At 38.0% G+C, this 19,176-nt stretch overlaps 1 protein-coding gene across 6 annotated transcripts in view; it reads right to left on the bottom strand.

The window, feature by feature from the left end:
- Window positions 1-19,176, bottom strand: part of PCCA (propionyl-CoA carboxylase subunit alpha) — a 378,662-nt gene that overhangs the window by 83,317 nt on the left and 276,169 nt on the right. For 4 of the 6 annotated variants that reach the window (XR_008619078.1, XM_007103730.4, XM_028497436.1 and 1 more), the window contains one exon: window positions 8,508-8,606. The exons of 1 other annotated variant lie outside the window; for it this stretch is intronic. Coding sequence is in view for 4 of the 5 variants with exons in the window: in XM_007103730.4 (XP_007103792.2) it covers window positions 8,508-8,606 (99 nt within the window). In the remaining variant the exon portion in view is untranslated. Of the gene's footprint in view, window positions 1-2,254; window positions 2,301-8,507; window positions 8,607-19,176 lie in introns of all 6 variants that reach the window. One more of the 6 variants, XM_055089706.1, reaches the window with a different exon arrangement.

Raw genomic sequence — 19,176 nt, 5'->3', positions numbered from 1 at the left:
GGGAGCCCCGTAAAAAAAAAAAAAAAAAAAAAAAAAAAAAAAAAAAAAAAAAAAAAATGAAGGTATAGACAAGGCAGACTTATTTCTGAGATTACAAAAATGCAAGATGACTATCCATTCATCCACCCACTCAGCCGTTCATCCAGTTACTGAGCTTCCACATGGGCCAGGAACTCAGCAAGACAGTGGAAATTCAAGGTCAAATAAAAACTGAAACAGGTAATTTAGATCAATTAAAAGAATTTTAGTAATTTGTAGAATTCATTATCCAAATAATGTACTTGCCAAAATACAATTTATTTTTAAAGAAATTAATGGATAATATTAAGCTCATGAGGCTTACCAACGAAAACCGGTAAAGTGAACAGACAAATGTAATCTGATTGGATAAACAGGGAGCTAATTACTAAAACAAAGGTAATGTTTCCTCCCCAAGTAATTTCATCGTCTAATCAGATAAAGGTTTTCAGTGCTACTTTCCATGTAGTCACAGGGATTCAGCAATGGAACTAAATACCCACATATCCTTAAGTAAGATGCTAGACCAAGCCACCTACTAGGACATGCTAAGAAACTATGAAACCAGCAAGAGAATATGAAAGACATTAAAAACTAATTACAGAAGGGCTTCCCTGGTGGCACAGTGGTTGAGAGTCCGCCTGCCGATGCAGGGGACACAGGTTCGTGCCCCGGTCCGGGAAGATCCCACATGCCGCGGAGCGGCTGGGCCCGTGAGCCATGGCCTCTGAGCCTGCGCGTCCGGAGCCTGTGCTCCGCGATGGGAGAGGCCACAACAGTGAGAGGCCCGCGTACCGCAAAAAAAAAAAAAAAACTAATTAGAGGAGGTGGAATTCTTAAGCTAAGAAATCAAGGTTGAACACTTTACGCCAAGTGAAAGGAATTCATGAGAATGATTTGATTTTCTATATCTCCTGGATTGTGAGGGACACCTAGCGAAGATAAGCAATGCTTCTGGTGACAGAGAAAGAAGATTTTGGTGAGGCAAGGATTTATAACTATTTCTTGTGGCCTGGATGTGGATCATGGAGAAGAGACCCAGGCTGGGTCATTATGGGAGACCCTGCCTATCGAGAGGAATAGGAATCAGGAAAAGACAGAGCAGGCATTAAGGGTTCTACAGGTGAGGAATTCTCCCCAACCCACAAAAATGTCCTAGAAGACACCAGCCAGCTTTGGACGTCTGTCATTCCCCCAAAGGATGAATACCAGATGAACTCTGCCCTGGTCAACCTATAGCTCCTCCAGCCGTGTGCTACCCATTCTTACACCACACTGCAACTCTGGAGAGACCCCAGATAGCAGGTGGGAAGTGGAAGAGGACATAAAGCAAGAAAGAAGAAAGCAACACTCTCATCTTCCCTATACACATTTCCCTAGAAACATTTCTCATGTCTGAGAAATTTTACCAGTTTTTACCAGGAGAGGTTTTACCAGTCTTGACATTACAATGAACTAGACTTTTAAACACACTTTCTGCCAAATAGACTATGATTTGCTTACTACCTGGTAGCAAGTTTACAAACTGTGAGAATTGTACATGAGCTTATGCAGGGGAGGAAAGAATTGTAAAGCAATTATACTCCCCCCACCCCCCCGGCAAAAAAAGAATAAGTTGAGAGAATGAGTTTGAAAGAACAGTTGTAAGAAAGTTGTTTCTACTGGCACTAAAAAAGCTCCATTTATCAGTTTTACTGTGTAAAACTGATAAAGAAATGGCAAGTATTGGGAAGTACCCTGAATGCTTTCTCAATAACTATCCAAAAAAATCCTGTTCCACAATGAGATACCACTTCATATCCATTAGGTTAGCTATTACAAAAACGAGAGCAGTAACCAGAAAATATCAAGTGTTGGTGAAAATGTGGAGAAATTAGAATCCTTGTGTGTTGCTGGTAGGAATGTAAAATGGTGCAGCTGCTGTTAAAAACAAAATGGAGGTTCTTCAAAAAATTAAACTAGAATTACTATATCATCCACTTGTGTGTATACACCCCAAAGAACTAAAAGCAGGGACTAGAAGAGGTATTTGCACACCCATGTTCATAGCAACATTAGTCACAACAGCCACAACAGCCAAAAGGTAGAAACAACCCAAATGTCCATCAACAGATGAATGGATAAAAAAAAGGCAAGAAATTTTGACACATGCCACAACACAGATAACCCTTAAAGATAGTACGCTAACTGAAATAAGCCAGTCGCAAACGTATAAATACTATGTGAATCCACTTACATGAGGTACCTAGGGTAGTGAAATTCATGGGGACGGTTGCCAAGCACTGTGGGGAGGCGGGAATAGGGAGTTAGTGTTAAATGGGAACAGAGTTTCAGTTTGGGGTGACAAAAAAGTTCTAGAGATGGACAGGGCTGATGGTTGCACAACAGTGTGAATGTACGTAATGTCACTGAACTATACACCTAAAACTGGTTAAAATGGTAAATTTCATATTTTTTAATTTATGTACATTTTACCACAATTTTAAAAATCCTGTTAAGGTTTCAAAATAGTGTTGAAGGAAGAAAAATCTAATTAAAGTGCAGCAGATTTAATCCCAGATTGGCATAGAACTCTGAATTTCTATCCTTTGTTCCTGCTTTTAGAAATTGGTAGATGAAGGGTGGCTTGGTATGTAAAAGCACAGAATGCAGGGTTCACTTTCAAAACCTTGCTTTTAAGAGGATAACCACCTAACAACGATAGGGAAGGCCATAAAAGCCTATTAGAAAAAAAATTTTTAATGGTCAAAGCAGAGGACCAGTGTTCGTTGGAGACAGAATTTTGAGGTCACTATGGTACCCCACTGTACGCATAGAGAATTCAACAAATTGTGTCAAGTTTAATCAGCAACTTCTCCCAAACCCAACCCCCTCATTTCTGTACAATGCCAGCACCCCAGTTTAGGGTCCATTACCTCATGAGTGAAGTAATAGGAAATATCTTCTAAATGAACTCCTTTCCCACTTCCCCTTTCAATTCCTTAACCCCTCTTTTATTATAAAGACACCCTAACCTCCCACAAGAGCATTTTTTTTTTCTTGGCTCAACAGCGTTTTGATGGACATTACTTTCCTCAACAAAGAGTCTCAATGACTTCTCCACTGGTGATTGAAAAGCACAGGCTCCTTAACCTCCCATTCATAACTTGGCTCCTCCAATCTGTTTTCCACGCTTAGCTCACACTACTTCCCTATTTGAATGATTCCCAATCTACTCCCCCCATTTCATGAACATGCTTTTCTAAGGTATATCTCAAATATCATCTGAGACCCTAAGCCCGCAAAACACACACACACACACACACACACACACACACACACACACACACACACACACACACCCTCTTTTAAGTGGCTAGGGATTCCCCAGAGATAAATGACAAATGAAAGTAATCGACAGAGAGCTTATGAAAGCAAATATAGTGACCAGAACTTCGTATTAAGGAAAAAGTCACCTTTTTGTTTACAATTAATTGAGAAATATTTCACAGAAACAATAAGCCTTTTAAAGAATTTTGGGGTTGGAAAGGTGAGAAGGTGGCAAACTAGTTAGGGAAAGAAAAGCAGGGTTGTAAGTAGTGCTGGCACGACTGGTTATCCGTATTTTAAAAACTAAACCTGGATCTTTCTTAACTCACACCATACGCAGTATTCAATCCCAGAAGGATTAAGGGTTTAAATGTGAAAAAGCACAACATAAAAGGTTTAAAAGAAAATAGAGCCAGGTATCTTTATGAGCTTGAGAGTAGAAGAGGATTGTTTAAACAAATACAAAATACACAAACCATAAAGAAAAAGACTGAAAATTCTCTTATGAAATCTCAGATTTAAAACTTCACTCGTATAACTTAAAAAGGGAAAAATACAAGCTACAAACTGGGAGAAGTTGTCTGTAACACATATAACTGAAAGAGGGTCAGGACACACAATATGAAGAACATTTATGAACCAGTAAGAAAAAGACAAACAATCCAATAAAAAAATTGGGCAAAAGCCATGAACAGGTATTTTGCAGAAGAGAAAACAGGACTGTCAATAAATATATTTTGAAAATGCTCACTGTCATTACTAATCAGGGAAATATAGTATACATTAAAACCACTGAGAGAGATTATTTAAACCCACCAGTCAGGAAAAACTCAAGTCATTTGGATACCAAGGGTTCATAGGACATGAAGAAAAACTGTTAAGGGCACAGATTCCTGGCTTCAAATTCTGGCTCTTCCATTTCTTAGCAGAATGCCTCGGGCAAGCAATTTAGCCTCTGGAAGCCTCAGTTTCTCCAACTACAAAATAAGAAATTATACTAGCACATACTTTACTGACTTGCTGTGAGGATTAAATAAATTAATGCAAAGACGTGCTTAGAAGAGTCAGTGCCCGGCACAGCATGCATACAATAAAGTCAGCTTGTTGTTCATACTGCTAATGTCACTGTCTTCATCACTACTGGTAGCACGTAAATTGATACAACCGCACAGGGAAAACCATTCGGCAACACCGTGTAGGGTTAAGGGTGCATATTCCCTAAATCCAGCCATTCTACTGGCATATTCCTTGAAGAAACACTTATTTCAAGAGGAAACACGGAGTAGAAAAATGTTCACAGAAGCATTGTTTGTGATAACAAAATAAATAATACAAATGTCTACCTAGGGGAAAAAGAAAAAACAAATTGTGGTATATTAACATGATTTAATAACATATAGCATGGAAATAAACTAAACTACATTCATTAACATAGACCAAACTCACAAACATAACACTGGAGGAAAAAGCAACTTAGAGAAGCATAGAGAGTATGGTCCCATTTATATCAAGTTCAAGAACACGAGTAACTAAATAATACACTGTTCACAGGTTTACTCTATATGTAAATATCCATAAGGAAAAGGAAGTGCTAAGTTTAAAACTCGGGATAGTGGTTACCTCTAGGGGCGGGAGGAAGGAGGATTTACTCAGGGGAGGCACAGAGGAAAGTCTATAGCATCGGTAAGCTTTCCTTATTTAATCTGGATGGTGGGTAAACAGACTCACTGAGTTATTCTTTACCTCTTATAGGACTAATACATGTTACTTTGTGTATACAAACTGTTTCAATAATAAAAAGTTTAAATGTATATACAAAAATCCAAGGAAAAAAGCACAGCAGTTATTACTGTAAAATCGCTTTTGAAAAACACCTGTGGTAATATCCATCCCATAGTTCTTCTCTGAATTTACCATAAACAAGGGAAAGAGAAATACAAACAAACACATTTTCATAGCTATTTGCTTGGAGGTAATGAGCTGAAACTCTTGGGCAATGCAGCCCAGGAAGTCAGCATAGAGACAAAAGGAGTTGGGAATAAACACTGAAGATCTATCCATGCTTCAGGGCAGGTGCAAGAGAAATCAACAACGATCACTGTGAGGCCACCAGGTCTTTCTGTCCTGTGGTTCTTTCAGACCCCTTCCTCATACAGTGCTCTTCATCCTGACTGTTGCTAATATTTTCCAGGCAGAATGACTTCCCATTTTTCTGATACCCCCTAATTCCTCTCTTTGCCTCCAATCTCACTCTTCTTCGATCCATTCTCCACAATGGAACCGAAAAAAGCTCTTTCTAAACTCCAATTCTGTTCACACCATCACTTCCTTAGTTATAACTCTTCCATGGGTCCCGCTGGCCTAAGAATAAAGCAGAACCTATACTATGTAACTGACAAGTCTTCAAACGACTTGGCTCCTACTTAAGTCACTTTGCTCATCACTCCCAGCTTATCTTCTGATTACAAAAGGTTAAAGCAGTGGTTCTCAAACTGTGGCCCCTACAGCATCAGCACTACCTAGGAACTTAGAAATGCATGCCTAGCCCAGACCTACTAAATCAGAGTAAACTCTGCAGGTGGGTCCAACAATCTGAGTTTTAACAAATCTTCTAGTTGATTCTGAAGCACACTAAATAAAGTCTGAGCAGCACTGGCTTACAGCACAAATGAGAGGTAAATTAGTATCCGAAGAACTCTATGGGAAAACTGAAAAGTACTGTACAGCACAGTGGTTAGAAGCACACACCCTGGGGTCACAGTGCAGGGTTCAAACTTCTGCTCCGCTTCTCCCTGGTTTTGTAATCACAGGGAAAGTACTTAGCCTGCCTTAGCGTAGTGTAGTGGCCGACAGACCCTAGAGCAGCAAAGCTGCTTGGATTTCAATCTTGGCTCTATCCCCCATTAGCTATGTGACCCTGAGCAAGTCACCTACTATCTCTGAGCCTCAGCTACCTCATTTACAAAAGTATAAATAATAGCACCTGCTTCATATAGTTGTTGTGAAGATGAAATGAGTTAATATATGTACTATGCTTAGAACTGCACCTGATACACATTAAGCACTATTTATTATTATTATAATTATTATTAATTTCACAGGGACCACATTATATTTTGGAGATAAAGAGAGTCAACGCTGAGTGCTAATGCCTACAGAAAGTAAGTAAAACTCATCTGTTCTGATGAGGAAAAATTTTCCTCATCTTTTATTACGGAAGTGACTTTTTCTCCCCCCCCCCCCCCAGTATACCATTCATCTCTCTGAGTTTACTCTTTTCCAGTGACGGCGCACTTAACTGGAAGCAATGACCTCCTCCAAAGAGTCACGGGGTCTGCCTTGAGGGCCATTTGTTTCACAGTAATACTTCTTTTTTAAGCAAAGCACTTATAAGAATGAAAAGGGATTTACTGAGCATTATCCCTATGCTAGTGAAAATATTTCTGGGGATTATTCCAAATACATACCCAGTGTTAATTTACCTACAAACTCTACATGTAAAAGTGCTATTAAGACACCCATCTGCACAGTCGTTAAGAACACTGAAAATAACATGATACAAAGATTTGGAAAGTAGAACTTTGTATCTCTCTCTCCTCACTACCAAGAGGTCCTACTATGTGCCCCAGACCAAAACACATGAATGTCAGCCACAGTACATCCAGTGCAGAGTATATTCTATTAACATAAACAAGTGTAACAAAACCATGTTTTCTGAAGACATAATAACTGGATCTCAGTGATACGAAATTATGCAGTGAAATTTTTCCAAGGGTCTCCAAGTGTTTAACCTCATACTTAGAACCTGAAAGAAAATATGAGAGAGAGAAAATATACTGAAGCAACTCACAAAACCAAAGTCAAAATAAAGGGTTCATTACTGACAGTTCAATGCTTCTTGTGACCATAAAGGTAATATACTAATTGAACCCTGAAAATTAGTTTAGTCATTAATATTTATTGAGATTCTGGAATCCTCTGTCCCACGGTTTCTAACAGAAGTATATATGAACCTGGTGTACAGTAATCTTTAAATGTGATTTTCTTGATTTCTCTAGGCTTAAAAAATCAGTTTCCTGTGTAAAATCAACTTAAGGGAATGTGAAAAGATTTTCACAGAAAAGAAAAAAGAATGAGCATTTAATGCTATGGAGAGTTTAGGATTTTTATCTGCATGTGATAGCCACATGTTCTGTGCTGTTCTGTTTTGCTTTTCCTGGACCTCAACTATGTGGTGAGGTAAAGGAATTTTGGCAGAACCTCTTTTCATGATTTTCTACTTTCAAATGAAGGACACTGCTTACAAAGAACATTCAATCAACTCTGGATTTCAAGGCACCTCCTCAATACAACAGATTTTATATTGGGGGGAAAAGAAAGGTTAACAAATTAAGATTACTTAATTTTTAAAAGGCATTGAGGGACTTCCCTGGTGGCGCAGTGGTTAAGAATCCGCCTGCCAATGCAGGGGACACGGGTTCGAGCCCTGGTCCAGGAAGATCCCACATGCCGCGGAGCAACGAAGCCCGTGCGCCACACCTACTGAGCCTGTGCTCTAGAGCCCGCGAGCCACAACTGCTGAGCCCGTGTGCCACAACTACTGAAGCCCGCACGCCTAGAGCCTGTACTCCAGAACCAGAGAAGCCACCACAATGAGAAGCCCACGCGCCGCAACAAGAGAAAGCCCACGTGCAGCAACGAAGATCCAACACAGCCCAAAAATAAATAAATAAATTAATTAATTAATTAATTTAAAAAGGCATCGATGCGCTATGGCAAGTCAACCCGAACAGCTCTGCTTCTGCTGACTTAATACCACACAATTTCAATTACAGAGGAAACAAAGGTAACAAAGTCAGTCATATTTTACAACTAAAAACCCACAACGGCAAAGAAAACTGATAATCTTCCGATAGTTTTAGAAAAGCATGCAGGATGCTTTATAACAAAGTATAATGTATAACCTTCCCAGACTGCCTGAAAAAGGAACACACTGATTCCTCAGAATAGGACTTAACTCAAGATCCTCTAAAATAAGAAAAAATGTTTTCAACTATAAAATGTATGAGGTGGATAAAATGTAGGTTTTCCATACTCTATCTGTAAGTATTAACCACACAGGCATTGGTAAGGATTTTGGACTTGATAGAGCCCTCTAAGTACCTCACCAGAACATTTACCTGTATCATCCTCTGAGTGCCATCAACGTTGACAGACAATAAGGGTGAAGCCAGGTTCCATGTGCTGGTCACATTTAGTTTCGACTCATCAACTTCCACCTGTTGTGACACCAAATAAGACTGTTACCATGAAGAAAGACAGAAAACTGATCTCAAGTTCACTGCTGCATACAAAGCAGCAGCCATTTTAAACAGATGGCTCCCCAAACAACCTGTCATGTTTACTGCTCTCGCCATGAAAGACAGGGTCCAACGAGAGTCTTCTCAGCCATCTCTGGGGAGAGGTGAGGACCTGGGCACAGCTGCCTCTGGGTACTGAGGTTTCAAGTGATTTCCAGTAAGTAACAAGCAGCCTTCTAAGTCTAACCCTATCTGGCGTGCTACATTTACTGCAATTAGACGAGTAATGCATATAAATGCCAGTGACATTTTGCGACCCACACAACAGGGCTCGCACATAATATCCTCTCCAAGGACCGATAAAGAACTTTTTCTGTGTTAATTTTAATGAAGGACTATGCATTGTTATCTTAATTAAACAGAAGCTTTAATTAGGCAAAAGTCTTTGGCGTTGAATATCAAAAGTCTATTTGAACTTTGCAAACTTCTGTCCTATTTTTGTCCATCATAAATGACTGATTTCATCCAGTCATCATTCATGAAGTTAACCCCAAAAGCCCATAATCTTTTAAAACAGACATTCTTAACAGAAAAATTTTATTATCCAAATAAATAAAAGTAATTGAAAGAAAAAACCCTCAAAGCTAACTTAAAAGTACCATTCCTTACTTCTTCCTTTTCATTCACTCATTTGCTAACTCTTCAATAGGAGAGGTAAGCGAAAATAACACTACTTTCAGTCTACAGTAAACAACCTAACAAAGAGAGATTTAAATTTGCTGAAGTTTCAAAATAAACCTGTAGCACAGCCAAGATATATGATCCCTAACAATTCTTTCACTATCAATTCTCTTAAAAGATACTCACTCACTAAAGTCAAAGACACACAGACTTAACACTGTTTAGAAGAATATGTGTGTACCTATATATTTAGATGTATATGTTTGGATAGGTATTTATGTATATTATATTTCCCCAAAGATATGTTACTGGCTATGTACTGAAGTATCAGTAGGACATATATCACACACTGGCTTGCGTTACTGGGTTTAGTGGCCTCTCTGTACCCACAGTACAATCCAGTTACAGGGAAGAAAAAACAATGGCTTTGGAATCACACTGACTTGGGTCTCACTTGACACTGCTGCTTTATCAAGTGAAAGCTGTTTACTAAGTTGGAGTATTTAACCTCTCTGAGCTTCAGTTTCCAAACCATAACACAGTAAAAATAGCTATCTGAGAGGGGGGTGCTCTAAAGATTAAATAAGTTAACATATGAAAGTCTCTACCAATATGCTTGTCATGGTAGGTCCTAAATATTTTCTCTCTTCCCCTGTCTCTAGTAATTTTACAGTCTTACCTTTAAACTAGTTTTAAAAATAAGGTCAGATAATCATACCATCTCATACATTACTTACTATTAAAATACTACATGATAAAGATCTGAGAAGCAGAAAAGGCTATAGTTTTGATTAAAGCAGCACTGATACATTTTAAATGATCCTATTTAGCCCTTGCCCCCCAAATTAAGCATCTCCTTATGCAATGAAAGATTTCCAAAAGAAGCTCTTAGCAGGTAGAGTTTTACAAATATTAAATGCTAAAAAGATCTTCTAAAACTGAAATATTGCTTTAAAATGTTTCTAAATTTAAAAGCTTAAAAAAGCTCAATAATCAATTATACAAGTTTTATTTGTTAAAAAAAGTTAGAGGTTGTAAAGAAAGATTTTGAATGATAATCATTTAAAATTTGCTATTTGATATTAATTTCCAATCAACAGGGCTGACAATGAAACCGTAATTGCTATCTTTGGGACACATGAAGGGGAACTGAGGAAAGAATCTAATCTACTCAAATCACGTTAGAGGAAGAACCAAGTTGTTACGCCCTGAAATAAACCATTTTTATGAATGTCAAAACAAAATGTGATATATCCATATGGTGGAATATTATTTGGCAATTTAAAAAGGATGCAATACTAACACATGGTACAACATAGATGAACCGTGAAAACACGGTAACTGCAAGAAGACAGTCACAGAGGACCACAAATTATATAGTTCCACTTATAGGAAATCCAGAATAGAAAAATCTGGAAGAGACAGGAAGCAAACCAGCAGCCCTGTTAAGCAGGAGTGGGGAGGGGAATGGACTGGGGCAGGGAGGTTGAGGGGTGATGGCTATGGGTAATAGGCTTTCTTGTTGGATATGATGAAACCGTTCTAAAATTGACCGTGGTGGTGATGGTGGCACAACCCCGTGAATATACTACACTCTACTGAATTATACTCAAACGGGCAAATTACACGGTATGTGAATTATATCTCAATAAAGCTGTTGAAAAATAAGTAACAAATGAAAACATGGGGGTGGACTTTACTTTTTCAAAAACCAGAAGCATTACTTTATGAGAAATTAAAGAAGAACTAAAAAATGGAGACATATATCATGTTCGTGAATCAGAAAAGTTTTAGTGCTATTAAGATATAATTTCTCTCCCAAATTGATCCATACATTCAATGTAATTCCAATCGAAATCACAGTAGACTTTTTTTTTTGGTAGAATTGATAAGCTGATTCTAAAATATATACAGAAAAGCAAAGGATATAGGATAGTGAAGACAATTTTGAAAAATAAGCAAATTTGGAGAACTCATGCCACTTGATTTTAAGACTTCCCATAAAGCTACAGTAATCAAGACACTGGTGTAAGAACAGACATATTCATCAACAGAACAAAATTGAGAGTTCAGAGACCCACATATAAATGCCTAGGTGATTTTCAAAAAAAGGTGCCAAGATATTAAATAAAGTATAGTTTATCAACAACAATTGAACAGTCATATTTAAAAAAATAAACCCTGGTCCTTACCCCATACCATTAAAAAGAAAAATCAATTCAAAACAATTAAAACTAAATGCAAAGCCTAAAACTAGAAAACTTTTGGAAAACATGAGAGAAAATCTTTATGACTTAGGGCCAGGCAAAGATTTCTTAGGATACAAATAATGCAAATCTTATGAGAAAAAACAGATGAATAACTTTATCAAAATTACAAACCTCTGTTTGAAAGACACTTTTAAAAAAAGGAAAGTCAAGCCACAGGTTGTGAAAAAATATATGCAAAATAATGGACTTGTGGGCTTCCCTGGTGGCGCAGTGGTTGAGAATCCGCCTGCCGATGCAGAGGACACGGGTTCGTGCCCCAGTACGGGAAGATCCCACATGCCGCGGAGCAGCTGGGCCCGTGAGCCATGGCCACTGAGCCTGCGCGTCCGGAGCCTGTGCTCCGCAATGGGAGAGACCACGGCAGTGAGAGGCCCGCGTACCGCAAAAAAAAAAAAAAAAAAAATAATGGACTTGTATCCAAAATATATAAAGAACTTATAATGCAATAACAAAACCAACTCATTTTTTTTAATGGACGAAAGATTTGAATAGACACTTCATCAAAGAAGAGAGATAGATGACAAGCACATGAAAAGATGCTCAAAATAATGAAATGGTCATTAGGGAAAGGCAAATTAAAGGTATAATGAAACAGTGTTCCACATCCACTAGAGTGGCTAAAATTAAACACAGTGGTAATACTAGGAGCTGGTAAACACGTGGAGCAATTGAAACTTTCATACATTGCTGGCAGGAATGCAAAATAGTAGACCCGCTTTAGAAAACCCCAGAGAATTGAAAGGCTATGTACACACAAAGACCTATACATGAAAGCTCATAGAAGCTTCTTTATGATAGCAGAATATATATAGCAGAATGTTTACATCAGCCTCAAACTGGAAAAAACCCAAAAGTCCAAATGAACTGAAAAATGGATAAACAAATATGGTATATCCACACAATGATCTGTAACTAGCAATAAGCATTTCAAAAACATTATGCTAAGTGAAAGAAGGCTGACACAACAGAATACACACTGTGTGATCCCATGTATATAACATTATGTGGCAGAAATCAGACCAGTGGTTGGTAGGAGCCAAGGGTAGGAGGGTGACTGACTAGGAAGGGGCATGAGGGAAATTTTTGGGGTGATGGAAATGTCCTAAATCTTGATATTGGTGGTGATTACACAACTATATATTTTGTCAAAACTCAACCAAACCACACAATTAAAAAGAGTAAATTTTATACAGATTATACCTCAATAAATCTGACTCTTAAAAAATGAAAACATAAGGGAAAAACATACCTCTTCAAAAACTGAAAACAATATTTTTGAACTACCTTTGATTTATCTTCCCTTCCTGATAAATCGATTTCTCTCCCTGTATCCTCTGCTACTGGATGAGTGGATGTGAATGTTACCTTGGCAAGAAGGACAGAACGCAAGTTCCTTCCAGACAGAAACATGAAAATTAAATTATATGAAGGAAAGACAGAAGATGGAGAGATCACAGTAGCCCCATTTCCTCTTTTTCATGGATCCTTGGGAACAGGTATGGGGTGGCAGTAGAGAGGGATGGTATTCTGACTGGTATCAAGTACCCTAAAAATATCTGGGCTAGAGGTCTACTTCTGGAACATAGTGGGAATAACAATATAGCACTGATGGAGAAATAGGCTGGAAAGATGACCCAGTACATCATAGTAGTAGGAATCTAAAAGTTTCTACCTGCCCTACTGAGATGACTAGAGAGAGTGTGCGTCAGGATAAAGACCACAAAGAACTGGGGACTCCATGACTGAAGGCAAATATAACCAGGACCACAGGTAGCAGAAGCCTCTTTGATGACAAACAGGATCAAAAGTCACCGGTCCAGGTCCTTGCAGCAAAGCCTTGCAAGGACACTGTGGGTCTGAGTTCTCTGTCCCACCTCCATGGTTATGAGACCAATGTGACCACATCCCCAGAGGCCCCTCTCACATTCACCCAGAATCCACACCTTAGTGGAAGGGGGAGGGAGAGGAAGAAACCTGAAGTACTATAGTACCTGAAAGAAACTAGTTAAACCAAAAGAGACCAAGATCCTGCTTATTAGCAAGTTTTTCTTCCCCCTCGCCCCCTACTAAAGATCATGTGTGATAAAAAAAAAAACAAAACTACATTTCCTTATACACCTGGTAAGTAATGAGTCTAAATTTGCAACTTCACTATATAACTGAAGGGATAGCTCCAAATCCTAAGCTATGAAACACATCTGCAAATTTTAAATGAGGGAAGAGAACATGCTGAAAGCCATCACATGCCTTGTCAGGCCTCAAGCAATAAACAGATTTCTAAACAACAAAAACAAACAATAAAACTCCCATAGTTCTGAACAGTAGATGCAATGATTCTACTGATGCTATCACTAGATGAGTGGAAGCTAGATGTAAGTATAAGCCGTAGGAGAGGTAGGGAATGTCTCTTTAAACCACAGTTTAATACCATAAAAAGATGGAGGCAGACCACTGAAGAATTCTTGTTACTATGCCATACATATTGTTTACACCTAACTCTTCAGCCAAGGGGACTGAAGAAGCAGATGCAGAGTGTAAGTGGCATTTCACTATTACGACACTGAGAACCTGACATAAAGAACCACCCTATCTTTTCAATGCCAAAACTAATGGGAAATGAAATCTAGGGCAAAGGAAATAACAGATATGGTGAGAGGGTATTAGGGTAACAAGCCTGACAAGGAAAAGCTGTAGGCTGCCCATGCTTATAACCAACCACTTACCTTATTGCAACATAAATAATAATCAGAAAACAATCAATACTGAATCTTTGCATACAATTCTCAAAAAAAAATTTGTAAAAAGAAAAAGGTAAATAAAGAGCATGTAACACAAGAACTCCTCAAAGAAACACAGGAAGAGTTCAGATAAATAATTCTCCAAAGTCTCAAAGATAACCATAGGAAACGTGACCCTTCTTTAAAAAAATGAGCTCAAAGAAGAAAAACAAAGGTTCAAAGAAGAGATTGAACAACAACAGAAGGAAATGAAAATCAAGCTGGCAGAACTTAGAAAAAAATGAAGAGAAAAATAACATTATAGAGATAAAAGCCACATTAAGAAGCACTAAAAATAGAATAAATATGACTAAAAAGAAAGAAAAGGACATACAGAAATCATATAAAACAAAGTGGAAAAGACCAACGATATAAAAACAGTTTATAGAGAAGACAATAGATATGGAGGAGGGAGAAATGGGATCCAAAGTATATACAAATTCTCCTTCGAAAATGCTATAAAGAAAGAACAGGGAATTCCCTGGCAGTCCAGAGGTCAGGACTCAGCGCTTTCACTGCTGAGGGCCTGGGTTCAGTCCGTGGTTGGGAGAACTAAGATCCCACAAGCTGCGTGGCACGGCCTCCAAAAAAAAGGAAAGAAAGAAAGAAGAGTAAATGTAGATTAATTTAGGGTAAAGCTTTGCAAAATAAATAAAACCTTGAATTTGTAGATCAATGATGATTATGGAACTTTAAGAATAAAGAATTATGTGGCTATTTAGGCAAAAATAAGAAATCATGCACAAGCAAGGAAAAAACTCAGGTCAGCCTAACTTCTCAAGAGCAACACTCATACAGAAGACCACAGAGCAATGTGGTATATGTACAGAAAAAAGAAACTGTTGCCCCCCAACATTCTTTTTATACCCAGCCAAGCTGTCCTTAAAGTGTATCATATAAACATAACCTGCAGCATATAAGAACCTAGTGCCCCTTCTTTAAAAATGAGGCATCTCTATACATACTGATATGAAACCATCCACAAGAAAATACAGAATACTATATAAAATATGCTATCATTTATTAAGGAAAAACCCTTTAAGTGTGTGTTTTAAATGCATAGAATATCACTGGACAAATGTATAAGAGGAGCAGAGTGGCTGAGGGACAGGGATGGAAGGGAAGCTTGCTTTTCACTGCAAACCCACTCACACTTTTTGAATTTTATATATGTATAAAATTGTATATGTATTTTATAAAAATATTTTAAGTGAGGAGAAGTGTAAGTGCCTAATTCCTCTTTCATTATAGCATACAATCAATACCTACTTTAGATCTTTCACTAACAGCACACAATAAATAGTAGCTGTTGTTTTAAAACTTCATTTTGGTTAACAGAGCAATACTCTTTTCAATTTCTCTGGTTGTAGATTTACTGATTTCATCTACAACACCCAAGTTGACAACACATTTCAGACAATCTCTCTTTCTCAACTCTCATTCTCATCTGAAAATGAGGGAGTTAAACCAGCAATGGTGAAGATCTCTTCTAGGTCTCAAATTCTACAGTTTGATGGCTGCAAAGCCCTTTTATTTAAGATATATTTAGAGAGTTGATTTCTGATATGGCAAATTCTAGTACAGGAAAGGGATTTTTGTTTTGCTCAAAGACCTCTGTTTGAGGTTGGATGTTTTTAAGATCCTTCCTTTAATAGGCAATAAAGGTTAACAAATTAAGTAAAATTCAGTGTGGGGATAAGAGAGACCAAGAGTGAAGTGACAAATGACATAAAACTCTGGGGCTCAAATAAAATTTCACAACTTTCAAGGCAGACAATATTGTGGAACTGTTCTAGCACCATGAAAACACTATAATATTTTAAATTATTTAAAAACTCTGTATTTAAAAAACAATCCAAAGACTCAACATCTCTATTTAGAAACACTAACTCAAACATAAAGATTTTACGTCTTTAAATAGGCATAGGACTCAAGTGTACAACTTTACCTTAATTGTCATCTAATACTGACCCACACTCTTGGCAGGTGACCTCCTCTTCTCTTTGCCAAAACTGAAGCCATGAGACGTAAGTCCTGTTATTTTCATGCATCATCAACCATCTTCTTTCCTCTACTGACATTCACACACTGGCCGCTTCCCCTCTGTTTTCAAGCACACACAGGATTCCCATATTTTCAAAGCACGTGCACTTGGCCCACTATGCCCTCCAACCACCAAACTATTTATTCTCCTCTTCTCTCTGACAGGTTCTAGAATAAGTTGCTCTGTACCTACTTTCTTACCACATACCTTTCCCCTTAACCCTCTACAATCTGGCTGCTAAAACTGTATTCTGAAAGGTCACAAATCTTCTTCAGCAATTTTTATACTCTCTTCTTATCCTCATTACTCTTTACTTCTCAGCAGGAAGGAAGACCTCTTTAAGGAGGTGATCTTGAAGCTAAGATATGAAGAGTGAGTGGGAGTTAATGTGGTAGTGGTAGGTGGGAATATCCAGAGAGAATATCATATAGGAAAAAAATCCCTGAGGCAAGAAAGAGCTTAGCTTATTTGAAACCAGTGTGTAGAAGACAGGAAACCAAGGAGAACATGGCACCCAGAGAGAGGACAGAACAGTGGGAAACACTAAAGGATTCCAACTGGAGAGTGACATCATTAGCTTTGTATTTTTAAAAGATCATTCTGGCTACAGCTTTGAGAATGTATTAGATGAAACAAAAATAAAAATTATGGGGACCAGGTCTAGACTATTGGTAGTGGAGAGAAGTAGGATATTCAGGAGTAATATAACTGGGGAAGGAAACTGGGAACACAGAGGTCAAGATATGAAATAGTCACTGAGGAAAAGGGAGAAGAGTGACCTTTTGGAAAAACAGCAAAACTGCCACACAGGGTTCAAAGCGCAGCTGCAGTGAGACACTGTGCCCAGGTAATGGTATGGACCATCCTCCAGCAATGCTCAGGTACCTTGTTTGAGATGGGAATAAAGAAAGCAAGAGGTTGAGTTCATTTGAGTTTGGTATTGATGGAAGAATGAAGGGGTTGAAGAAGTTAAGGGTATCTGTTAAGTGAATGACTACAAGTATAGGCCAGGGAATCTAAGCTGGATAAATGATAGAAAACGGGAGTGGATTCATGAATGGAGGGAAAACATAAGGACTAATGGTTGTGTTGAGGCAGAGAGACAGACCGTGAACTGGCTGCTAGTCTTCAGCTGCAGGGGGAGGGATGCAGGGGAGGGAACGTGAAGGTTGACAAGAGGAAGGGGAGGTGGTGATGTAGACCAATGAAGGTGAGCTTCAAAGAAGAAGGGTTTTATAAGAGGGAGGGGAACAGTTATCTAGAGTGACAGCAGGAGAAACACATTCCCAACTCCCATCTCTGAGGTGCCTGCAGTATGAGAGCAAATCTCCCGCCAGGTTTCCTTCTGTTAAGGCAAGTTAAGAGGCGGAACATTCAGAGAAAAGGCTGAGAATCCAGGGGACTTTGTTTATGACAAAGCAAGAGATACAGAAGGCACAGTGGAAAAAGGATGAGAGCAAGTACAGAGATTATGCCAGAGAGCATAGGAAATAGGTTTAGGAGTAACAGATGACTCAAAAGGCTTTCAAATTGCCCAGCTTTTCTCCATCTGCACCACTACCGCCTTACCCAAACCTGCCACCATCCCGCACCTGGACTACTGAGAAAGACCCGTCTTCCCACATATATTCTTCCATATCTACAATTGGTTCCCCTCACCATAAGCAGAATAATCATAAAACTAATCATTTACAACATCAGAGATAAAGGGGAAATAAAGACAATGTGAGAACATCCAAATGGAGGTCCTGCCAGCTTTCGAAAAGTGTAAACTCTAAAAAGACATGTAATACTGTAATCTTTAGTATAAGGACACCACATTTCACACCATTCTGTAATCATTTCAAGATTAAATTCTATTTAAAATATTGACATTATAAATTTGAATTAATCAGAGCAAGGCTGTGGTGGGTGGAATTCCTGAAATTCATCTCAACATGCTCTATTTTCTGATAACTTTCCCCTGGCTTAATCAAAGAGATCAGTTTAGATGAAAATTATTCATAATAAGAATATTTATGATGTTTGAAACAACTGTTCGAAAACACAATTTCCTTCCTATTTCAAGAAAGCATTTTCTCATATTTAACAATCTACCTGTAACTTTGTATTCCATTAAAAGCATTTAACTGCATTTGTGGTACAAACAATGTTGATGTGGAATATTTTCCATGAGTTGTTTGGAACATTCAATTTTCCTACCTACGTAATCATAAGGGAAAAAGAAAGTACACACCCTAAATTAATCTGACATTTGAGAGAGATTACTTACATCCTTTACCATTAAAAAACAAAAAAGGCACTTCCTCAGAGATACCTCATGACACAGTTATAGCTTCTATTGGAGCAGGCACCTGCTAAACAATTTTTTTCAACATTAGGAATGTAAAACTTACAAAACAAAATATTTGCCAAAAAGCATTTCCAAAAATAATAAAAATTGGGGACAATGCAGGCTGTAAGAAGTGTTTTTGATTCACCATACGAGTCTTCTTTTTTGTCATACACAAATTCTAAATTCTTTTTTTATCATCAAATGTTAAGATGATTAGCATTGCGTAGAATTAAATCTAAGATAAAAATCAAGGTATTCCTCTAGTTTCAAAAGACTCTGATAGAATATCTTGCTTCTATTTCTGAAAGCAATACCAAGGATGAAAAAGACTTGCTTGTTAATCAAGCCATAACTAATTTTCAGAAAGGAATAATTAGTTCCTGTACCTTTAATAGGTTTTCAGAGTTTACCTTAAAAATAATTAATCTGCATAAAAAATGGA

The sequence above is a fragment of the Physeter macrocephalus genome, chromosome 13 (assembly GCF_002837175.3).
Source record: "Physeter macrocephalus isolate SW-GA chromosome 13, ASM283717v5, whole genome shotgun sequence".
Classification (NCBI taxonomy): Eukaryota; Metazoa; Chordata; class Mammalia; order Artiodactyla; family Physeteridae; genus Physeter; species Physeter macrocephalus.
The sequence above is the reverse complement of the archived record's forward strand: the minus strand, read 5'-3'. Positions and strand labels throughout refer to the sequence as shown.